Genomic DNA, 25,542 nt, shown 5'->3' with positions numbered 1-25,542 from the left:
TATATTTAAAACTAACTTTGAACTGGTTTTGGAAAGGAAGCTAATATCGTGAAGTTCCGACAAAGCCAAGTGCAAGGTCCTGCACCTGGGCTGAGGCAGTCTGTACTGATGTTTGGGGTTGAGGGATGAATGGATTGAGAGAAACCCTGCAGAAAAGAACTTGGGGGTACTGGTGGATGAAAAATTAGGCATTAGCCAGCAACATGCACTCGCAGCCCAGAAAGCCAACTGTATCCTGGGCTGCATCAAAAGTGGCATAGCCAGCAGGTCGAGGGAGGCGATTCTCCCCCTCTACTCTGCTCTTGTGAGGCCCCACCTGGAGCACTGCATCCAGGTCTGGGGCCCCCAGCACAAGAAGGACATAGACCTGTTGGAGCTGGTCCATAGGAGGGCCATGAGGGCTGGAGCACCTCTCCTATGAAGAGAGGTTGGGGATGTTCAGGCTGGAGAAGAAAAGGCTCCAGGGAGGCCACTGCCTCCCAGTATTTAAAGGGGGCTTATAAGATGGAGAGAGACTTTTTATAACAGCATGCAGTGATAGGACACGAGGTAATGGTTTTAAACTGAAAGAGTGTAGATTTAGATTAGATATAAGGTAGAAAGTCTTTACCACAGGGGTGCTGAGACAGTGGAACAGCACCTGAAAACCTGTGGATGACCCCATCCTTGTCTTGAAGTGTTCCAAGGCCAGCTTGGATGGGGCTTTGAGTAACCTGGTCTAGTGGAAGGTGTCTCTGCCATGGCAGGGGGGTTGAAACTAGATTATCTGTAAGGTCCCTTACAACCCAAATCATTCTATCATCCTGTGAAAAGGAAAACTAGACTTATTTTACCTTACATGTATTTTGACCCATCTGGAGAGTTTTACCAACTTAAGGAAAAAAAGTCTATTAACAAAATGTTCATCTGTTCAAACGTCATTACAACTACACATACACATTCCATTATCCAAGATATTGGATATTCTGTTATAAAAGTACACCTATAAACATAATTCTTTATTAGCTTTTCATAACAATTAGTGTTAAATTATGGAAATGATGTGTATGAGTAGGACTTAAATAAACATTTTGCTATTTGCTTATTTCTTTCTTGATACATTTATGACAGCTACTTCCAATACCACTTTAACTCTTTCATTTAGCTCAAAAAAAAAAGCATTAAAAGTTGACAAATATTTAGAGAAAAAACCTTTTGCCTGGGATTTGTTTGCAAGTCTCCATTCTCAGACAAACCAAAGTCAAGTACTCCATCATCTTTTTGCCCAATAGACTTAAGACCCTGCAGAAGTATTTCTCGGAAATGCTGATAAGCAGGTTTCTCTTCATAGCTCAGCAGCTTCACCTTTTCCATGTATTTGCCAAGTTCATCTAAAAAAATGGTACCTCCAATTAATTTCTATATGAAAACATTTTAATCATTCACTTTTACCACAAAAGAGTCAGAAATTATGTGTGCATTACTTATGCTATTTTTTTGAAAACGTTATCTATAAACTCATAATTATCACTTTATCACAACACATTTAAAAAAAATTATACCAAGGTTCATTACCCAGTGATGACAGCATCACTGGTTTTTTTATACGTTTACTGCAATGAAGAAAACAGTCAGTTGTAAAAAATGTAATAGTCCAATCTTCACCAATGAATGCTTATTTATACGATACTTCTTATGTCTGTATTTTAACATGTTGAACAGGAAACTCAATGTCATCTAGGAATTTCATCAGTTTAAGACTGAAACATATATAAAAATACACAAAACAAATTTTACTACTGAAAACCAGACAAGTCACACTTGACAGAGGCAACCCTCTACTGACCACCAGAAGTAGCTGGAAATAATTAAACATTTAAGTTTGAAATCCCAAGAAAGTAGATTTCTAGTAGAGTCAGCTTTTAAAATAACATCTACTCAACACATCACCAATGATGAACAGAAACACTCTAGACTTCAAGTTTGCATTACTTTATATTTTAAATTTCTAAAGCTCAGTTGTAAAAATTAGCTTACACTTGCACGCTTGCAAATATGTAATACTGTCAGAAGCAGCACAGTCACTGCAGTTCATATAACTTCAGCCAAAATGAAGGGTAAACTGCTACTATTCAACAAGGTAATCAGTGCCACTCTCACTGCTGAGAAAAGTAAAGGTTACAGACTTCAGTAGAGGTCTTAAAAGCAGCAACAGATTGGAGTACAAATGCCTGACACACACCTCCCAGGAAGAAAATGCTGCTGACAATCTGATGACTCCTCATCTTTTGCAGCAACTTAATTCACTTGTTCTTAATTGAATACAGAGTAGAATAGCCTTCCCCTGTACATGCTCAAAACACCCAATGTAAGGAGGGATTTCAGAGCTTCTACTTGTCAAAGCTTTCTACAATTCAGTGATGGCAACCAAACATTAATTTTTTTTATATTTTATTTTTAAAGAAAAAAATTCATTAAAAATAATAAAGAATGCCTACCAAGTGGTACAAATCAAAGCACTATAATTTAAAATGGCTCCTCTTACCTGGTTTATTTTTCCCAGGAAAGCATTTGTCCATCAAATCCGAAATGTTATCTCTACATCTGAAAAACAAAACTATTGTTTCTTTCAAGTTTCAAATCTTGCCCTATTCTGACAATTCCTAAGTACTTGACTTAGGTTACTGTCAGAGACAGGAAACACTACGAGACAAACTTTTGGTATGACTATTTGGTAAGACTACCTCTATTTTCAGGAGTACAGGAGGTTTGAGAACCTGGTAAGTGCTATCTGAAACATGTAACTTTTTGTTCATCAGTTTTTGATTCTTATAAAAGCCAGCAAGTAGAAGACCATGAGAAAACAACTGTTTGACTTTAAAACCTCACATACCAGTGCCCGTAACTCCTCCTGCTGGAGGACTCTCTCTAGCTGACTTATTCAGAGCAGATTCCGTGCCAAAGCAATAACTGGAAAGGGAGGGTGGGACAAAAAAACATTGCTAACACTGATAGAAGCAGAAATGTTAAAAGTAGACCAGGAAACAAGATAACAAATACTTGTTAACGAGGCAGAAACTGCTGTGCTGGGACAACCTTATCCATTCTAAATATCTGGTGAAAGGCTTGAGTGGAAGGTGACAAAGTAAGGGAGAAATAAAAATAATCCACAATAGCAGCCCTCTAGCTGGAATGATGCCCAAAGATGTCGAAGATCTACCTTTAGGTCTCATTTCTGCCGCCAGCTTCAGAGTATGATGCTATTAAGGCTACTCATACTCTGTGCTTCAGTTCTCTTTTTGTAAAGCCCAACTAATGGTTACCTGCATACTGATAAGAATGCTTTATGGTATTTGCATGGCAGTATTGTAAAGCAATAGTACTGGTGGATAAACCAGCATCTAACATGCAAAAGACGACAAAAGCGTAACAGTACAAGTAGAATTTAATTACACGCCAAGGACATGTGATACACAATGAAGAGAAACTGGGGTGTATAAAAAACAATACCCTCGTGACCAAAACGAAACGTACTAAAAGTACAAAGCATTTCCACACTAAGACATTTTCATTTCTGTTTTTTATTTCAAAAGAGAAAGAAAACAAGTAGTTTCTCACCTGATTTTTGAGTCTCTGACAAAATTTGGATCTTTCAAATTATCCTCCCATGGTAGATGGCCACTAAGCCAATGAATCATACAGTAACCCAAGATCTCCAGATCACCGCGTCTCGATGGTGCTAAATATGTACACAGAGATTAAAAAAAAAACTGTAACAGTAGCTAAAAAAACCACAGTTAAACTACAGTTAAATTTTTTATGTGTGTTAAAACAATAGAAAGCCAATGCTAGCAATGAAATACTACTCTATCTGTTCTTTATTTATTTTAAGCATGAAAGCAAGGAAGGAAAAAATACTGTTCCTGTAACTGGAAGGATAACTTCATTTTTCAAGTCCTTTACCAGTCTCTTTCTTCTATTCAAGAAAATGACATGCTGCAGTTATCCCAATTTGGGAAGCTTTTTAAGTACTCAGATTGTGGAAAAAAAATTTGATCAAGTTACTGAAGTGACTGACTTTCTGTTCAAAACAGTTTTTACTTCCCCTTTTCTATAAAAAGGTAATAGTGCTGAAACACAGCTCCTGAAATAATTACTTCACAATGCTGAAATATTTTATGTGACCTGAAAACCTAACAGAGGATAAAAATACATCAGATTCCTAAATCTTGCCAAAAAGAAAATAAACAACACATACATTGATCACAGATTACACTTTAAAAGGATAAATGAGCAAATCAAGTCACCTTTGTTTACATTCAGTTTTAAGCACATGTGCAACAGTTCCTCCTGAAGTAAATAACTTCCAAAAACTGACATTTTTGCAAGACACACTTTTATGCTAATAAAACAAAATTTAAGAATAAAGCAAATAAAATTGGTGTTCACTATAGGTCCACAATTTATATCCACAGATCTGCTTTTTAATGTTCAACATTTTCTTACTTCTTGCCTTTTGATGTTCGGTGACTATAAGCATAATTATTAATATTTCATAACAAAAGCTTTGTTCAATCATCATATAAAAATTAATCTATAAACAAGAACATTGTGTATCTTTGCCAAACGTGAAGGAACAATGTTCACATTGATAGAAGAAACTATTACTCCTGAAAATAGGGCCTGTTAGTCTATCGAGATCTCATAAGTACTGTTCCATTTCTACCTAGTTAATAAAAAGTAATACACTAAACATCTTAATGGTCTTTGTAAATTAAGGAAACCTATTTAAGAAAGTTGCATTAAAAACAGAGTATCAAAGTTAGTAAATTTAGAAGAAGAAAAATGCCAGCATAGTCCATAGAGGAAAAAAAAAATTATAGATTCAGAAACCTGGTTACCTGGTTGTTAACATACAATGCAGCAAACAACATCTTTAGGATTTATTTTAAAAAGGAGGCACAAATGTCTATTGCTGAGAACAAAGTTTTACATCCTTACCCACACCCTTGTGTGCATCAATACTGGTATATTCAATAGTTCCATCATGACACCTTTTAGGATCTTCTTTATATACTTTGTGAACTCCTTCAGGACAGTACCGGTAAGCAAGTCCATAATCCACCAAGTACACCTAGTAATTGCCACAAAGAATTCCAAGGTTAAAGAACTATAAATACAGAAATACACAAATAATAAATGTAACTCCCAATCATTCTCAGTTCTTAAAAAGACTCAAAAACTGTGATTTTTTTTAATTTAAATGATCCTTGCTTCACTGAGATTAGTACACATGATTTGAAAACAATGTATTAGGCTTTACTGTTTTCCATATAGCAGTCTGATCTGAAAGTCATTTCTTGCCGATGCAGAGGACAAATACAGCAAAACTGTCAGTTATTACCAGCAAGATGAAAAGCAAGAAAAAAAAATCCTACCACATCTTAACGTGCGGAGTTATAAATACACTTATTGCCCTACCTTCTTTAAAGTCAGCTGTCCCATTTGAATACGCTGACTACTATATACTATTACCCCTCACTAACACCACAGTTACTTTAAGAGAACTGACATTATTTTACTTACTTCATGAGCCAAAACATTTTGGCAAGAATACATACACAATTCTGAAACTCTAATATACATTTTTTGAATAGCAAAGAGAGTTAAAAATGCAGACAAATGAAAGACTTCCGTAAATCAAGTGGAACAATAAACACTTTAAAGACCATTTTTTCCAAGTAACAGAACACTTATCTGATGGATTTCTTGAACAAAAGAATGAAGTAACAATGCAGACAGGCAAACATAATTCACTGGTGTGCTATATAATTTTAAGCTTCCACCTGCAAATACCTATTTGAGAGTCAATTTTTTTTAATCTTGAGAGCTTCTCTAGAATATTATTTAGGGCAAATAGTCAATTTGATAACTGTCCAGCAAATTGCATAAAAAAAATCATAGAATATTAACTAGATATAAATGTCAAGCAGAAATAATGTTACTATATACATTCTTAAAAATGAGCTTCTGCTAGATTTCACAGGTTCAAAGCACTTCCGTGTGTTGTCAAACAGAAGGTTTAAAACATGAGGAATAAAATGCATCAGAAATACCTGATTAGGGTTCTTGTAACCCAGAAGAAGGTTTGAGGCCTTGATGTCTCCATGCACGTATTCATGCTCATGGATGTATTCCAGAATATCAAGCTAACAAAACAAAACAGTTACATAAATGCAGTACCCAGTTCCACCCAGCAGAGGACCTGTATTCAGCACAAAAGTGGGATTTAACTGAAAGAGTTATGTGAGAAAGCCAGATTGTAAAGGTATGTATATATTTTAAACTTACTATTCTCAGGCCTAGTTGAAGTACAGTTTTATGGGGAAATCGCTTTGCATTCTCTTCAAACACCTTCTGAAGATCTCTGCCAAATCGATCCATTATCATAAACCGATAGCTAAATCCAAGGGAAAACAACAACAAAAAAAAACTAGCAAAGTTACTGAATTGTACTTAGCAAAGTATTTTAATCTATGTGTTAATTGTACAAATTACTGAATGAAAACATTTCTCTGAAAATATACACTGCAGGTACACAGAAAACAACTATATAGGAAACTCTTTTTATAAGGTTCTATATCAACAGTGAACTTTTCTACATGAGCAAGTTGAAAATTTGTCCATAAGTGGAACTGTTCCTTATGCCTGGCTGTTTATGCAGTACCATACCCACAGAAAAAAAAAATGTATTGCCATTCATTCTAGGTAAAACCCAGAATCAATTGCTTATAGAAATACATTTTTAGCTTTATAAACGACAAAGTAACTTAACATTGTTACTTTAAAGAGTTAGTTTCTCAAAATCTATTGCAACTTTTCTTTTAGCCTACTATTAAAAACAAAAACCTCACTTGCCAAAGGTGTTCTGACATTCATCACTATGGCCAAATCTGTTCTACTATTGTAGAAGTTCATAGCAGCTATATGAAAGTGTTTCATATATTAAACCGTGAATACAAGTTTACTTAGAAAAATATACTTTGTTACATTTACTTTTGCCTTTTAAAATTAATGTTGTTTTTATGTGAGATTAATTTTAAATCTAAGGACCTACTGAAACAATATTTCTGGCAGATTAGGCCATACATACCAACTGGCCCATGAAGCGGTCCAGACAAAAAAGCCAGACCTACTAGAATCTGCCAGAGAAACAGTAAAACTTTGCAGCACAGCTATGAAAGGAAGGTCCACTAGGAAACCAGGACTGTTTAATAAATAGGCGCACTATTCAATACCAAGTAACAAAAACCCTCTGTGACACACAAGAATAGTAAAAACTATTACTAAACTTGAGACACATTTGAACAAGAGACTAGGAATTAGTCTAGCTCACATATAAAGTCTGTGAGTAAGTCTCCCTACGGAAAATCAAATAGATTTAGGGAGAGTAGTAAGTCCCTCATATATGTGAGTGAAAATACTCTTAAGTACACACAATGCCAGAGGAATGAAAAAGGAAAAACTTTAAAGGTAGTCATATTAGTCGAGGACATATAAATTAAAAGTTAACTTTATTAGAAGAAAGCTTCTACCACATACACAATATTGTTGTTTCCAGCAATATTCCAGACAAATGAAAAGTACATCTTTAATGAGACACAAACGAGTAACAAACAGGATACAGATAAAATGTGTCTATTTGTCTATTCTTTATACATCACCTGTTATGAACTTGAACTTTTGTAACAAAACTAATATGAAGATAAGTGAAAATACATCTTTAGAAATTAAATTAGGTTAAAAGGGACAGTGGTTGGAATTAAATAAATCCCAGTATATGCTAACAAGAGATATATTCACCTGTTTCCACTTCTTTCATGCAAGCCAGAACCCCAGTATCTTGGTACACCTAAATATTTCAGTTTATGGGACTTAGTCCACTTCTGAACTGAGAATACAAATAAAGATAAGTTCATGAATTTGCATTGGTGAAGATTTACATAGAAAAGTGATCTACCCATCACTTACATGTGAGCTGCTTCGTCTATGGAAACTAGTATGCCAATTATACTGGAAAATTAATGATGCATCATTTATAGGGACAGAGATACAACTAAAGTTTCAATTTAGACAATGTCATCAACACAAAGATAATGAACACATTACCAAAACGCCTAGTTTTACTGTATGTCTGAATGACTCTATATGTCTGTATGTTCTTAATTCTTTAAAAATAATTTTGAAAATTATCTAAAAAGATTCTCTTTAAGATCGACATTATACCTGTAGGCTCTATTATCCTAAATGTTTGTAGTTCATTAAAAACATTTTAATAGACTGCTTACTTTCATCTGGCTTAGCAGCTCGCATGTAGAACTTTAACTCAGTAAAAAGAGGTCCATTCTGGCTGGGTTCCTTTAAGACAATTTAAAATTAGTTAAAAACTGCTGTGTTAGTGCCTAATAATTACTAAAAGCTCCAAAAAAAAAAAACATCCACCCTATAAAAGCACATTCTTCCTCAAATACTCTGCAAGTGCTGATAAATTCAATACTGTGTTCTTTTTATAAAATAAGATTGGCTCTAAAAACTTATTTTTATTATAAATTTCTTATCATTAAGAGTATCAAATAACCTATTCCCGTAACAAGGGAGAATAAAGAATAGCAAATTAACTGAGATGTATAGAAATATTACCAATAATTGGCAGCAATAGTTTAACAAAGAACATTAAACAACATTATTATCTCAGATTTTCCAAATTAAAGTTGGATTGCCACAGTTGCAATAGCCATTAATGAGCCTAAAATAACACCTGAAATGACAGGATGGAAAAATCTCACCAAAAGTTAAATTCTTACTGAATATAAGGTATTTTGTTCCTTTCACACATTAGTTGATCAAGGTAAAAATTACAGAGGATTTCACAATTTCTCCCTAACTAAAGAACTACAGTAATTTTGACTTAAGTGTCTACCTTGAGTTTAAGATAACATAATGTATTTCAGTTCCAGTTTCTTTGGACAAAGCTATGGTCAGCTACATAGTACAAGCAAACCGCAAGAGAAATTGGTTTGAAAACACCAAAGCTTTGAAATACTGCAAGAATTGCAGGTGGATGAGTACCTTCACTGTACATTTCCAGAAGTTTGTGCAGAAAAGAAAAAGTGACTTCAACTCTTGCAATTTTAAGCAATTGATTTTGAGATACGTTTCAGCAACTTATTTTCTACTTCACTCAGAGGGAGGTGAGGCACTGGAACAGGCTGCCCTGAGAGGTTGTGGATGCCCCATCCCTGGAGGTGTTCAAGGCCAGGTTGGATGGGGCTTTGAGCAACCTGGTCTGGTGGGAGGTGTCCCTGACTGTGGCAGGGGGTTGGAACTAGATAATATTTAAGGTCCCTTCCAACCCAAGCCATTCTGTGATTCTATGATTTTAGTCTGGTTACTCAAATACATCCAAACTCATTCATTCTCAATGAAAATTCCCCTTTCCGGAATATCCTACAATTTAAGGAAACAACAAAATAAGGTATATATTTACTGTCAAGAAAAACCAGAGAAATACAATCACATGATATTAGCAGATTTCCAAGATATATAACATTGATCTTAAATGGTTTTAATTGTAACTTTTAAATGTGGATGCAGTGATCCAGAAACCTGTTAAATGTCAGACGGCACCACAGTGAATAGAGGTTTACTGCTGTCTGATGCTGACAAAGCAATGCAAAGAGATCAAACACACTGACGAACATGGCCTTTAATGTACATGTGATTTATTGGTTTACAGGTAGAGTAGGAAAACCAGTCAGAATGAGACCAGATACCAGCTTGGGCACCAGTCGTAGGCCTGGAGACTATTAACAAGCCCATCTCCACCTCACATTCTCCAGCACCATTGCCCTGATAAACAGTGGAGCCAAGACAACCGTTTTCTGGCCCCTCTGTGCAACCAAGCTCTAGACCTGAGCAATGAACCTGAAAAAAAAAAAAAAAAACAGACCACCTGATCTATGCAAAGAAACTTTGGAACATGCATAACTACCTTCACATACTTCCTATCTCCACTACTGACAATAAATTGGTGATATATAGGTTATATACATGGAGAAGAAGGGTTAAACAGTTGAAGTCTTTTACTGCAGTCATCTTGGACGTATGTTATCTGACCTATTTGCTTGTTTCTGTGTAGCATACTCCAGTAACACTCCAACTTAATTAGAACATAAAGTCTACATATGATTTTGATTCAATTTACATACATTTGTAGAATGTTATTGTTACTAAAATGCAGTGAAAAACTGTGTTAAAAATTCTTAAAATATTTATCTTTAAATAAATTATCAAAAAAAATATGCCTCAGAGCTGAAAAAAATCTTTCTCTAGTCAGAACAAACGCTGAAGATCTGCTATGTTTTCATACTTCTCGGGGATGAAGAAATAATTTAACCACAAAACAGAAATTCATGCTGTGTTGCTGTTTTCCCATAATATCATTAACTCTACATAGAGAGAAAGGAGTGCATGTGCTGAGTTAAAAAGGCTCACATAATGATGTCCGCTATTTGCTGTACTTGTCATCTCATAACACATTAAATCCAGAAGGACTCCGAACACAAAGTTCTCCAACTTCATGCTCAGAGTCATTCCAGACACACACTTCGCAAAACTGAAATTGAAGTCTAATTAGAAAAGATAGAAGAGAAGAGATTACAGAACACATGTCAAAACCCAACAAGTTTCTTCAGGTAATATTTTAAGAATTCCGATCTTTTTCAGTCAGCAACTTAATGAAGTGTTATTAAACTCTACATCCACTCCTGAACAATGACACCTGAAAGGTCCACATGTTTAAAAAGCATTTCTTTTTTCATAAAAGCTCTGATTCATTTCGTACTGCTCAGGCATCAATACTACGTGGATATGTCAAAGACTAAGCCAATTTCCATCCCACTTTAATAGCTTAATTTGAAGAACATTACTATAGAAGCACATATTTTGTTAAACGCTAATAATTGTTCAAAGCTGTTAACCACTTTGCTTTGGATCAACTAGGAATCACCCAGGCATCTGAAAATAGGCCCTTATCTGTAGTTGTGCTTTACTAGACTGTGGAGGCATAATATGTTATCGTTCATTTGTGAGGGCAGCCAAGGACTGGGCTACTCTTTACTGCCATAAATGCAAAATTATAAAAGACAAATTAAAAGTGAGTGGTCATCGGGGGGGATTAGAACTGGGGGTATTTACGAATTGCTGCAACAAAGTGAATGCAGCATAAAATAAGCCCAAAAGTTATGACAACTCTTCTTATAATCAGAGCCCAAAGCAGAGGGAAGAAAAGCAGGTGCACGGGTTTGCACAGTGTAAAATAATGAGTATCTGACGATTTTCCAATCAAGTCAAACTGCATTCCTCCATGAAAACTGCAAGGCTCTGTACTTCCTGGCCAGTTCCAACTGTCCTGACTCAGCAGGAGGCTGGCATTAGGAGGCAAAGCACTGCGGTTAACTGAGGTGTCTGCTCCTTGCCTTTGGAACAGGGCACGGCTCCTGCAGAACGGACGCTCCCTGCCCTGGACAGCACAGCTGGGCATGCAGGAGCAGGACGCAGGCTGGGGCTCCTAGGCCATGTGGAATTCCTGCCCAACACCTACAGCAGCACTACACGGATGTTGAAAGCATGGTAGTTTGATATTTGCTTTGTAAGCAGTGCTTTTTTTAAGCAACTGGCATTTCAGAAAGAGGGTCATCACCAACAGCATCTTGGGGCGCTTTAACAGTATCAAAAACAGCACTGTAAAATCTGTCGAATCTCCCTTTGGCCAGCATACATAGCCATCAAGAATAAAGGCACATACTAACTAAAATGCATTTTATTCTAAATTAACCTGATCTTTTAGTTTGGGAGAAAAACGTTAGGAGTATTAACGTATTTGCATAAATGGCCAGATATTACAGTAAAGCATTTATTTCTTAAACCACATAGTGATATTGAAAAGATGAAACTTCCGACCTGTGCTGAAGAAGTAACTTTTCACATCGAGAAGTACCTGTAGAATTTCCTGATATCTGCTTTTGTCACAGACCACAAACCATACCAAGATAACGAAGGGTCTGGATCTACTATGTCTACTGCTATATTCCCATTTTCTCTTACTATGATTTTACCAGGGAACCATATATAATAGCGGGATCTATAAAAAATAATCCAGCAAAATTTAAGAAAAAATACTTCAATGTTCTTTCCTAAGTTAAATATATAAAGCCAAACAAAGTTAAATATTTTTTTTTAGTTTAATATTAGAACAGAAGAAAACTTCAACTAATAAAAAGAACTTGCTGATTTACTTCAGTGAGCTAAAAAAGTTGAGCTACCAACAGTGCTTTTTCTTCTACCTAATCCTGAGGTTAAAAAATTATGCATCAATGCCATTTTAATTCACTAGAAATTAGAATGTGTGTGTATTTTATGATAAAACATTTAAAGGACTTTATATCTGTGGGGCCCTTGGGAATCAAAGTTTTGCTGTTTCTACTCCCGAGCCATCTGTCAGCTTACCAACATCCAATGGTGAGCAGCAGTTCACACAGACTCACTCTTGAATCACAGAAATTGTCCAAAGCTACCTAGATCTTTTTTTTTTTTTTTTTTGTACTTGGGCTACTTACAATAAAATTACAAAAAATTTTGTAATGAAACAGAATCTGATCCATTTCAGGAACCTTTTTCAACTCTGCTGATGTTCCACTATCCACCCTCAAACACAAGAATCCCAAATCTCAGAGTTCCTCTGCATCACCATGCTTTTCAATGTTAGACTTAAACAAAGCACACTTCAACAAAACACTAAAACTACATTATTTTCAGCCAGAAGATGTTTGAAATTACACATACTACTCTAGAACAAACATTTTCAATTTGTGAAGTAAGATTCAAATGCTGTCTTACCACTTTTACAACATAAGGTGCATCACTGCCAATCGACTTTGAAGAATTACCATCAGCTGTTAAAAAGGAAGAGTTTATTAGTAGTATGAGAGGAAACCGTCACATAACATACACGTATTTGCTATGCAGGATGGACAACCAAATGACAGTGCAATTAATGAAGCAGAAGCCTGTATTAGTATCTTAGGGTTTGGTAAGAGAACTACTATATATGACAAAACTACTCTGTATGGACATGGTCCACATTCTCCCTTCTATTTCAGGAGAACAGGCAGTTTACTACTGAAAGCTCTTCTTTTTCTATTATTCAAAAGCTTTTTCCTCAGTCAACAGCACTTCCTTCATTTTCTAGGACTGTGATGAACACAGAGTTGTGGATATGAACATGAGAACAACATTCTCTCTATTTCTCTATTTTTTTGTCACGTCACTTATCCAAAAATGATTTTCTCTTGGTACCAAGCTGTTGAAAATTACCACAAAAAATTACCACTGGTATAAAGGACATCAAGTTAGGCAAGGACCAAGCACAGGAGTCAGGTGTGCAGCTTTGTGCAAATCATGAGTAAGCAAACAGAGGGCAGGTTTGGGCTTGAACAATGCAAGCTTTGCTAACACAAGAACTAGACAACTTCAGAGAGCTGGAACTCCAGTCTCTGTGAATTTTTAGCTCAATGTGCAAGGCTGAGTAAGTAGAGGGTTGGCAAGAAGCCACCCATTGGTCCCGTTTCCTTCTTAATCCACTTACACTGCACTCTGTTCGTTTAGAAACCAAGACAGATTATTAATTTTATTTTTTTTAATCAGTGTGAATTCAATCCAACCTCATCACAAAGAGGAAGGATGTAAGTGCACAGAAAACGAAAACCTTGTTAACACAGTCACCTTATATTTCATCCCTTCAAACTTGTTTGGAAAATAACTAAGAACAAAACAAGTTTTTTGATTCCCTGAGGTATCCTCAAGACCTCTGTTCATCTGCACAAAACAGATACTAAATAGGGAACAGTATTCACCAAAAGAAGTTCTCTCTGAATTCAATAAAAGAGCATTGCAAGACAAGGTTTGTGGCGATGCCTTAAACTGTTAAGGTCCAAGATTGCAATCTGTTCCAAACGTTGGTTACATGATGAAGTATACGACTTCTGTCAGAAATTCACAATGCAATAAGGAAGTCAAAATCAGCACAGAGTCAAAAATAGCCAACACATCGGCTGATCAGTTGTCTCCATACAATGTGCTTAGGCAGTTCCAGTTCAGAATTTGTGAAATAAGGACACTCACGTAAAAATCCTTTCTTTCAGCCAGACCAAAAATCTCATTTAAACAAATATTAGACCATCCTTTCACTGCTGAAAAGAAATAAAGATCCTGGATAAGAAGAATGAATGAGCCACCACTTTGACTGCTACTGGAACACCTTGCACAACCCGGTGCTTACAATGACCATGTGTCCACTCTTGCCAATTTTTTCCAAGAACATGAACCAAGCTCTGATTGTAGTCAAAAACATCTGCTAAAGATACTCTGTGTCAATTTGTCATTGTTTTGAACAAGGATAAACTTCTCACTCTCCATTTTAAAGTACTACCAAAGATAACCAGACTTACCAAGGTACAGGCGTCCAAAGCCTCCTTGCCCTATAGGGACACCCAATTTCCATTCTTTTTTCGATGTATCTGTTAGAACCTCCCCTAGAGCAAACACTTCAGCAAGCTTCCTTTTTGCAGGGGCTCTTTTTCCAGACGTCTTCTTAATATATGGCATTTTCACTGGAGAGGATAGGAAGGGAGAAAAGGAAAGGAAAAATAGGGGAAAAAAAAAAAAAACACGGGTTACATGATGACGAGAATTATTGCCTTGCTACTTCACATGCCAGTGTTTTACCCTTGTTTTTCCTTCTGACAGATTTCCACGTAAGGATAGATTGTTTAATTTGGTACTACAAAGATCGTTTAAAAGAAATACAGCAAGTAATTTTATTGGCGTGAATTATAAACAAAAAATAACTAATTTTTCCAGGCATCGGAAAAATCAAACAGCAAAAATCTTCACAAGAGAAATCTATGAGGAGACTTTGCAGAACACATGCTAGAAAAATCTCAGAATCTATTGTACGAAATCAATCACACCCAATCACAACTCTAAACTTAGAAAAAGTAAACTAATGAAACACAGCTCATCAGTTCTCCTGGGGTTTAATTTGCTTAGTGAAGAAATACCAGAGAGTCCAAGTCTTCAGTGATAATACAGAAAGGTATTAATGGTTACACCAAAAAGGAAAAACCACCACCACCAGTAATCTCAACATTTCTCATGGATTCCTCTTAGCTGTAAAAAATACCAGAAAAATAGAGAACTAATTGCTAATTATTTTTCTGTACAACTGCAAGCAACAGAAGTGAGTGTCTGCTTATTGGTCACAGGACAGCACTTAGCAGATCACCAAGAAAACAGCACGCAGCTACGTATCTGGAAATCAGAGATGTAAAAGTACTGTTGCTGCCACCTCCCAGCCTCAGGTCCCAGACAAGCAGGATTTCTAGAACAGCCTTCTCTGTGAGCAAATACATGTTTGGGATTTTTACAGAGCCATGCTTTGATTCAGTAAAAGAACCTACTGAAGATGTGGCTGTAAGGCAAGGTATGCACTAGCTCTACTTGCATGAAAGACCTTCATGAGTGCTTTTACACAGACGTGATCTTTCCCACCACCTTATGGAGATGAAAGGCATACAAACACACACAGTTATTTTATAAAAGATAAAGTTCTGACTGTTGGGATTAGTATTTTATTTTGCTTATGTAAGCGGAAAAGAATATTAATACACAATTCAGGAAGCTTCCGGACAGCAAAATCTCTTTTCCTCATTAGTCTAGCTGTTCAGTACAATAACCCTAAGTGCAGTTACTTAACATCAGTTTTCTTTTTTTAGTTCTTACGGTCCTCTGAAGGACCTACACGGCACACACCTCCTCGGTATCACAAAACAGGATGTTTTAATTCTGCATCACTTTCCCATATTTCCAATTACTTTGGTAAAGTAACCTTCCCCCTGTAGTCAAGATGTAACTGTGACATTCTACACTCAAAATTTAAGGCTAACTTACACCCTATCTCTTTTTTTCTTTAATCTTCAAGGTGATACTCACTGTACTGTCTTAGAGGAAGATTCTTCCCCTAGACTTTCTGCAGAAGAAAAACAACATGGCCAAGCACCAGATGCAATCTCAGCTAGGACCATACCAATGGGAATGCGATGGTGTCAAAGCACCCGGAGGAGCAGACACAGGTAGGAAGGAATGGCAACATGTTGATACTGCTCAGAAGAGCAGGCCAGCAAGATCAGAGCAGACTTCTAAGCAGCTTCTCAGGACACCCAGCTTCAGGAAGAAGAAAGACATTAACACAGAGGGCTGACCGAAGCCTTCAGAAAGTGGTAATGGGAAAATAAAAAAAAGTTTGGAACTCAAAGACTGACTCACTTAAGAAAAAACAGAGTGCAAAAAGCCGCAGTGTTGCCTAACGGACTCAGATGTGGGACAAGATTGCATTCACTGTCATTTTCTAATGAGTACAAAACTATAGGAAGTAAGCAAACAGGTCTCAAGCTAAGAACAATTTCAGAGACATGAAGAGGACTGGAGAGACTGCAGCTTGACCTCTGAGTTACTGCACGTCATCCCTGCGAGACTTGGGAGGGCCTGATCCTCTGTCCGGTAAAAGTACAACTTGCAACCTCTTTTTCAATAAAGCTAGCAAGGCAGTGAACCAAAACGATTGATACATTTCACATCTTTGACATTCACAGCAAGTCTGTTGATAATAGATTCGCTTGAAAGGGAATTAAGTTTACTTAAAATAGGTCCACAAGAGTATAAAAGGAGCTGGTGCTTCCCTTTTTTTTGGCGTTATCATTCAATGTGGTTAATAATTATATGCCTGAAGGTATTTAGTTTAAAACAAATTTAACAATGTCTTCCCTTCATCCATAAAAGCAAAATTTCAAAATGGACATAAGTTTGAACGTCCCCAGCTGGGAACCCTGCCCTTCCAACTACACTAGATACACATACATGGTTTCCTGGCTGCCTATATTCATGTCCATCTGTTAAGATGGCAGCGTGCCTACTTACAAGTTGGTCAAACTATCAGTAGGCCATAGGTGCCAAACACTGATCGCTTTCAATGGGCAGCATGCACAACGCTAAGCACAGAGTCTATTGCAAAAAAGCTGTTATCCCTAGAAATATTTAAGCAATGGCCACACATGCTTTCACTTGTATGTGCGTAAACCCATTCACAGATCGTCTATTGATTGAAAGCAGAAATACCTGGAGGCTGCAAGAACTTTCGACGTGCAAGTACAAAATTGAAAATAACAACAGAAATAATGAAAAAACGAGATGATGACATTTTAGTGCAAATTGTATCATTCCGTGCGTTCCTCACAAAGCAGCAAACACGAGAGGTTTGTCAGGAAACGTACGAACCAGCAAACGTGATGCAGAACTGCCTACTGTACTTTCAACAGCTGGAATACAGTCATCTACTTTTCCCTAAAATCACCTTAAAATTTCATTAAGAGAAATCACCTTTACCTTTCCTGCATCTCAATTACCTTTCCCCATCAGTAAATGGAAATACCTTCTATCTCACAGGTATTGTGAAGCTCAATTCATTAGTGCCTGCAGCCATGCTGAAGTCCTTGGGAAGAGAGTGCCACCCGTGTCAAGTACCATACTACCATTCAAGTAGCAAATAGATCTGACCCTACTTAGCTAAGGTATCTGACAAGAACAATTTTCAAGGTGCATGATTGTAAACAGCAGCATTTTATGTGGTCACAGTATGTGCAAAACAAAGATCTTGCTTCTAACAAGTATGAATAACAGAAGCCTATTTGTCTAAACTCTCTCTGAAAGCCTCTTAGTAGCACAAAGGCTATTTCTCCTTCTTCTACCTAATAAAACATCTTGGAAGAAACTGAATAAACCGTACTTGAGATATGCAGACAATTTTGCATCAATAGTTCCATTAGTAGTGTTATCTTTACAAATGTGTCTGCAACGCTTGCTACTCTAGCTACACTTGAACTCTTAGAATAAATATGAATAGCCACTTCTCAACTGGCGGTGGCATCCGTTCTCAATAAAACTTTGTAATTAATATAAATCAAATTTATTTTGAAGGACGCATTTCTGCTGCGTGACAAGTCTGACTGGTTTCTTTCTGATCTTCTCCTTTTATTCTCTGGAAATTGTCGTTTTCATGGTTGTTTATCTCAGTAGGACCTATTCTCGTTCTCAGCGCTGACAAGGCACGTTGCTGACCTGTGCTCCTTTTCATGAACACGTAGGCCTGGCAAGACCTGAAGTCTGCGCATCATTAATACTGCTCATCAGTCACAGCAACACACCTAGCTCTGCCTGAAAAAAAGGAAATAAAGACGAGCAGAAACAAAAGGAATGTTTTCACTCAGGGAGCAGGAGAGAAAGAACACGACACCTGAAAACTTCTGAGCGCTGCAGGACTGCTTCACAGGAAGGAACACATAAAAACGTACCTGAAGCAGCAGTGACTTGCAATACCAAGGGGTACATGGACCAGCCACAATTCGTGTGTCCGGTATATGCAAGAAAGTCTTTGCTCACTACTATCTTCTCACATTTTTGAGTACTGCTATAATCTCAGCTCCCAGAGATTGACAGCTAACAAATAATATGGAAAATGAGGTCTTACAGTTCTTTTTGTAAGAAACAGATTATTTTTTTAATACGAAATGAATAAGCGTATTGTTAGACCATAATTTATTAGAAGTTCTTCATCACGATTGCATCATGCTAGGCAATCTAAACTTTATATGTTGTTTTGTGGGGCTTTTGGTTTTGCTTTTTAAAAGCACACCAACACAACTTTCTTTTTTTTTCCTTCTAACTTCAGAACACAGTTCTCAGAGAAAGGAGGCAGTCATTTACAAGGGGAACTGCTGTGCTGCTAACTAATTCTCAAGTGTCCTCAGCAGATACATTTTCTTCTTCTGAACAGAAGAGAAGGTCAGGTTCTCCTCAAAATGCTGCGCCTTCAGATAGTTCTTGCAATGAAGAACACGGAGCCCTTCATAAGGTGCCTCTGTCACTCCAAATCACCTCCAAACCAACAGTAAACATCCACGCACGTGAAAGTGACCCAACTTTGAGGCTGCCTACCAGCTTGGCATACTGTATAAAATTACCAGCTCTGAAATTCATCAGGAACCCCACCTAGCTGGGGGATTACCCCTGGGAATTTACCCAACAGTTCATTCCTCCGGAGAAGGCGGCAGCGGCCTTCTGACAACGGCAGTAACCCAGGTTTACTCGGGAGCAGCCCCGGACAGGGGGCCACGAGGCCTGCAGGCCGCACCGGGCCCTCCGCGCCGCGCCTCAGCCCCTGCCCGCCGCCGCTGGGCGCCGAGCCCCTGCTGGAAGGGCCGCGGCCAGGCCCCGCCGCCCGAGGCGTCTCCCGCAAGGCCGAAATAGCGTCCCCGGGAAAAAAAAGAAAATAAAACAAAAGGAAAAAAGGGCCCGCCCGGGCCGCGGCGGCCGCCAGTACCTCCTCCGCGCCCCGGCCCGGCCGCCGCCGCCGCCGCCTCCCCGTCCGAAATTCCCGCACTGCCCGCCGGCGGCCCGCCCCGCCGCGGCGCCCACCTCCCACCATCGGCCTCGCCCATTGGCCGCCGCGCTCCCGCCTCGCCCGCCCCGCCTGGGGCTCTAGGGCATGATGGGAAATGTAGTTCGGAAAGCCACCGAGTTTGGGGGTTTTGTTTGAAAGCGGCGCGGTTGTAAAACGAAGCGCGTCAGGGAGGGGTTGGGCAGGCCGATGGAGGTGTCCTTGGCCGGGAGACATGGTGGGACACAGGCCGTGGGGTGTGGGGGACCAGGTGGCGCAGCAGTTCTCCCTCAGGCCTCGGTGGTTGGTGCCGAGGCCATGAAGGACCCACACCAGCGATCCCCATGCTCTGCCCTCACCCAAACGCCTCACAAACCCCCCAGAAACACTCCTGCCCCCTTTGTCCCTGCCCCTGTCTACTTCTCTCAGGTCTGAGTCAAACTACGAAGCATTAAACCCAAAAAGTCTTGCTAAAAAACTGAGGTTAGAGGCCACAAAATGTCTGAGAAGAAACAAAGGGTTTCAGAGGGCGGTGAAGCCCTGGCACAGGTTGCCCAGAGGAGCTGTGGGTGCCCCATCCCTGGAGGTGCTCAAGGCCAGGCTGGATGGGGCTTTGGGCAACCTGGGCTGGTGGGAGGCGTCCCTGCCCATGGCAGGGGGGTGGAACTGGGTGATGCTTGAGGTCCCTTCCAACCCAAACCACTCTGTGATTCTACGATTCTTTCAAACAGTGGCACCACCAAGTCCCAAGAAACAGATCCTGACTCAGCCACTTCATCTCACGTCCACCACAGAGCACAAAGTTACACTTCCAATCATATCCAACTGGTACCCTGTGGCGTGACTGTACTGACGCTGGGCAAAAATGCAAACAACTTCAAACAACTTTTTTTTTTTCCCTTTTTTTCCCCTCTCATTCACATTTCATATTATTTTCCGTAGTGGGACAATGTATACAAATTAAATGAAAGGTGTATTTTCTTTCCTTTAATGTGCTTCTATCAACCTTTAAAAGGATGGCCACCGTTCCCTAAGAATAGCAGTACGGCGCCGCAGAGTTGTCTTTGTTCACCCATTAATACATATTCCAAGAGAAATTAGAGATGATCTGCCCGGTAACCTCACAGCTCTGGTATATTTTAGGAGAGCAGTAAAAAACTCTATTGTACAGAATGCTATTAAAAGGTAGCCACAAATAATTTTTTGACACATTTAAGATCTTTCCAGTTGTCTTTACAAGTTGGACTAATTTTTGTATTTGCTTAGATAGGACCTTACATTTTTGTTTATGAATTCCTTCAGAACCCAGAGAGAATCAACTATAATTTTGAATATTCAACCAATTTGATGAGAAAACTGATCTGTTCAGTAAAGATATTACATTTCTGTCTAAAAAATTCCACATGAGATAGGGCTGACACTTCAGCTCTTCTCACCAAAGGAAGGTAGAATATCATTTTAAAATAGAATCAAGTCCTTAAAGAACTTAATAAAGAATCACTTCAGCAAATAGCTATTTCGCCCTTAAAACAAATGAAGAAACAAACACAGAGATGCTGACTAGAGTTTGTTTAGCTTGATGTAACAAAGGAAATTTGTATTCAATGCCTGAGTAAGAAATGGATTTCTGGACTCCTAATTCTGTATTACAAATCACAAGGTCATTATTAATTGTACTATTCAAAACATATTAAATTCAAAATTAAGATGCAGAGGGAGGAATGGTCTTTTAAGATCTTGCAGTTCTTTGAAAATATCTTCTGTGTTCATTCCTCACGTTAAGTAGCTGAATAGGTAAATAGAGGAATGGAAGATAGGGAGGAAGAGGTCCAAACTCTACAGAGTACCTATTAATTTCATGAAAAAGAGATGGAGTATTAGAGGCATTAATGAAAACAGTGTGGAAGAAATGCTACAGAGCCAGATCACTTGGAAATTTCACTTTTTCCTGCAGTTTTCTGATGCTAACAGGCATGATTTGAAGCTGTTAAAGGGAATCATTTTAAATAATTTGAAGCTTCTAAAGCAAGAGCTTGTTTGAAGCACATTAAATTAATCCAAATTATAGGACTTGTATGAGTTTCTACAGGGTTTGTATGTTTTCTTTGGTCAAGATCCAAAACTCATATGCGCAGGCAGTTTTTTTCTACTTAAAAATAAACACCCAGACTGTCTTGGAAGTGTCTTCACCCATCTTAGTTAAAAGTTATATTTATAGGTATGCACACGTTTTATCTGGGGAACGCTGGATATCCTACACTGTAGATACATTCATCTGCAGACAAACAACAGTACAGGCAGTCTAACTATAGCGACACAAAGAACTTCTGTTTATCATCAAACATTTCATATATCCCATTACATGTGAAAGAATTATTATCTATCCTGTTGCAGTGCAATGCTTCTTCCTATAATGGAATTTTACTCTGCAAATTTATTTTGGTATTAAAAGGTTCCACTTTATAATGTCTATGGTTCAATCAGTGATCTAAAAGGCACTTAAATGCTTTGAACAAGATACATAAAACGCTTTTACTGCAAAAGCTTTGCTGTATCTACCAATTTTACCATTGATCTGCTTCCATGTAAGGCAGTTCTGGAAGCTGCCCATGCTGTATAAAATCACATGGTGGCTTTTGATCTCCAGCTGGTGATTAAAGCACATTATGGAGGTTTGAAATTTTCTTGTGGTCATTAGCATACCTCCAAACACTTCTCTGCTAAATAGTAGTGGTGTTCTCACTGCATGCTATCTAAATAAGAAATCAGAAATCTATAAACTTATTATTTATAATCCTTTGTAGCTCAGAGGATAGAGATCTCTTGAATGAGGTGAGCTTACCCTTAGCAATAGACTTACTGATCAAATAGTGGTTTCTTATGGTGACTAGTCACTAGCAAAATGCAAGGAAGAATGAGGTTATATATTTTTAAACCCTCTTTTGGTGCAAACAGGCAGAGCTCCATGCTTTGCAAGACCTTGTATAATTACTCCCTATCTGCAGTTCCATATTTCCCGCTGCTTAAAGACGTCACCATTGCTCCCAAGATCACGAGGCTATTGCAGGTTTTCCACAGCAGATTTTTGAACAACTGCAGCATTAACTCTGTTGCTTGAAAATAGAAAAAAAAAAGAAAAAAAAAAAAAACCATCTTTTTCCTTACTTTTTGAAAATGTATTTGTGTGGTGGGAAAAATAAAGAATCACTTACCATATATTTGTTACTTTCTCTAGCAATCTCCTTGGGGTTTCCTTTCACAGAAAATAAATGAGGATGTCAGCTTTATATATTTATATTTCACTTTATTATATTACATTGCATTTTATTTATGTATTTTTACCATCTGTATCGTGCAAGCAAGCAAAATTTACTGCATGTTACCCAGATACAGAGAAAAATGTTTCATTTCTTCAAAGAGTTTACGGTCAGTAAATACCAAATAAATTCCAAAGCTTTCTGTTAGTTGTTCTAACCTGTCCCCTCACTCCCAAAAAATTGAATGAATACAGGTAACGTGGTTTCTGACAAGTAAATGACTTTTAAAAGGGAATAAAAGCTGGAGGGGAGAAAGAACATTGGTCTGGAATGGATATTGCAGTTGTAAGGGAGACGTGTAAACGGACAGTAAAAATGGTGGAAGAGACAGGCAGGCGAATAGCAAGGTTAGAAATTACTGGCAGAGCAGTGAGGACACAAGGCTGCAGTTCTCTTGCGTTCCTCCCCTGGTGCTCTGGCACAGCACCTGGAGTTACTGGAATCTAGGAAATAACAGATTCCCATCTCTGCTTTTATCCAGCAGTTTAACACTTGGAGGAAGAGCAGAACTACAGAGAGAGAGCACTAAAGATTTAACATATAGGCAACGTTTTTCTTGTACATCCAAGCAACACCCTAAATACCTGAGACCTTTTGTAAGATTGGACACAGCAGTTTTTATCCAAGAAGCTTATTGTTCAGAAAAAGAAAAAAAAAAAGAAAGAAAGAAAACCAGTGCATATCACATGCTTTTTCATACAAAACATTAATTCGTATTCATATAAACAAGTATTTGGTGGATTAATTGTCTCATACAAACTTTCTTGGAGAAAGTAGAAGGGGCAGAAGTCATTGAATGTTTCATCAAAAGAAGATATCATACCACAAAAATTAAAAAGAAAATAGTGTATCTTATAATCTACACTTTTCTGTCTTCTGGCAAGCTTTATTACCCAAAACTAGCTGTCTGGAGAAAAATAAAAACACTTATTGCTACTCTTCTGTACCCAGGCATAGCATGGAATCCTTCCTGTCAGGCTGCTCTGCAGTGTAGTTGTGGTGTTCATGACCACACTAATCTACATAAAATTTACATGACATATAACGAAATATATGATTTGCATAAGAACTGGTTTCCTCAGTCCCAAATGGCAGTGAGTAACTCTAAAAAAATCCTACCACTAGGTGTCTCATTGGTTTTAATATACTCCAACCTAGGAGCAAGAAATGCTCAACAAAATTTAACAAAAATACAGTTAATTACCACTGACATTCCCTCCTTCGTTACACCAGCACACCCTGAATTTAATCACATGCATTATTGTAATCAAGCTGTCAATCAGATTTTGAAATATTTCATTTTTTGACATAATTACAGCAGAATCCCTACAGCCCGTCTAGAACATGGATATGGCAAGATTGATATTGTGTTACAAAATGTGATCTGACAAAAAAAATTGATGCTTCTGTGCAAAAATTAAAGAAACACTGAGCTGCTAATGCATTTACCCTGCAAATATGTCTCATCGGGTAGAACGTCAAGAGTTAATACAACTGCCTGCCCATTCACTGAATAATGTACACATTCTTGTCATGCTTTAAATGCTGAAATGTTGTCCGTGTCATTTTTATTTTTGTTTAAAAATCTATAGCTTTAATTTACTTCCTTGGCACCAACTGTATGGGGGCTTTTTAGCTTTTAGGCTTGCAGCCCGTAAGGTAAGCACAAGATTTAGAGAAGCAACCAGCAGAGAAATGAGATGCCAAGGGCTCACGTTGAAACTCCTCTTAGTCAGTCCTGTCTATGGAAATCCACAAAACTGGGGTATTTGATTAAAGTTTGCAAACAGTTTGCATTCCTGATGAGACATCCATAGTACGTAGCGATGTCCTTTCCAAAAATTCCACGTTCCTGCTCTTGGGTGTATGGCGGGGAGCATATTTTTTATGTTAGCACTTCAGAACATATGAGATGCCCCTAGAGGTGCTCCCTTTAGGTGGGCACCCATCTGTCAGCAGTCACAAGGGTTCCCCCGACCACAAATAACACAGGCTTTGGGCTGGCTCTGGTGAGCCTTGGTCAGATACAATCTCTCTCACTGTTGGGACACGAGCTTGTCTTTTAACCAAGAAGGTAATTTTTACCATCTGATGACTATTTCATGGCCTCTGTGAATGAGTTTGCAGACCCCGGCCTGATTTTATGTAGACAACTGTCTCTCTTCACAAAAACAACTGTCACAATTGGCAACGGTTGTGACAAGTGCTGCCAGCAGCAAGGGCTCAGGATGAACGGACTGGAGGCAGGAGAGTGTTCTCCTCACTGTGAGGAGGGAGGTGAGGGTAGGGGATGCTTTCAATACCACCAAAAGTGCTGTACTTCAGTGTGCAGTGTTGTTAATTCAGGCATCTTTCACATGACCGGTGCTCTTTGCTTTAAAAGCCACTTGCTTGTATATTTCCAGACAGGTGTTGCACTGGAATAACTTAGCTAAATGCGTTTAGATAACTTAAGACAACCTCTCAGCCAATAGCGAATCAATAATTAATTTCTTCCTTTCCAGTGCTGGGTGAGGATTTTTCACTGGAGAGATGTGTGAGGTTTTTAAGAAGTTGCAGAAGCACGCGTCTAACTTCACATATAATCCCAGCACTCTTCCACCTCGACCTCAAGAGATGCACCATAAATGTGCTCCT

General features: G+C 38.2%; 1 protein-coding gene across 2 annotated transcripts in view; it reads right to left on the bottom strand.

The window, feature by feature from the left end:
- VRK1 (VRK serine/threonine kinase 1) overlaps window positions 1-19,631 on the bottom strand; it is a 33,515-nt gene extending 13,884 nt beyond the window's left edge. The window contains exons 1-11 of one of the 2 annotated variants that reach the window (XM_048070444.2): window positions 19,532-19,631; window positions 14,547-14,708; window positions 12,937-12,992; window positions 8,328-8,397; window positions 7,843-7,930; window positions 6,331-6,439; window positions 6,096-6,188; window positions 4,981-5,113; window positions 3,598-3,718; window positions 2,525-2,583; window positions 1,192-1,370 (exon numbers count right to left, since the gene is read on the bottom strand). In XM_048070444.2, coding sequence (XP_047926401.2) covers window positions 1,192-1,370; window positions 2,525-2,583; window positions 3,598-3,718; window positions 4,981-5,113; window positions 6,096-6,188; window positions 6,331-6,439; window positions 7,843-7,930; window positions 8,328-8,397; window positions 12,937-12,992; window positions 14,547-14,703 — 1,065 coding nt within the window. In that variant the 5' untranslated portion in view covers window positions 14,704-14,708; window positions 19,532-19,631. Of the gene's footprint in view, window positions 1-1,191; window positions 1,371-2,524; window positions 2,584-3,597; window positions 3,719-4,980; window positions 5,114-6,095; window positions 6,189-6,330; window positions 6,440-7,842; window positions 7,931-8,327; window positions 8,398-12,936; window positions 12,993-14,546; window positions 14,709-19,230; window positions 19,252-19,531 lie in introns of those variants that run through there. The other variant, XM_013181480.3, reaches the window with a different exon arrangement.
- Between the last annotated feature and the right edge of the window lie 5,911 nt (window positions 19,632-25,542).

The sequence above is a fragment of the Anser cygnoides genome, chromosome 5 (assembly GCF_040182565.1).
Source record: "Anser cygnoides isolate HZ-2024a breed goose chromosome 5, Taihu_goose_T2T_genome, whole genome shotgun sequence".
Lineage (NCBI taxonomy): Eukaryota > Metazoa > Chordata > Aves > Anseriformes > Anatidae > Anser > Anser cygnoides.
The sequence above is the reverse complement of the archived record's forward strand: the minus strand, read 5'-3'. Positions and strand labels throughout refer to the sequence as shown.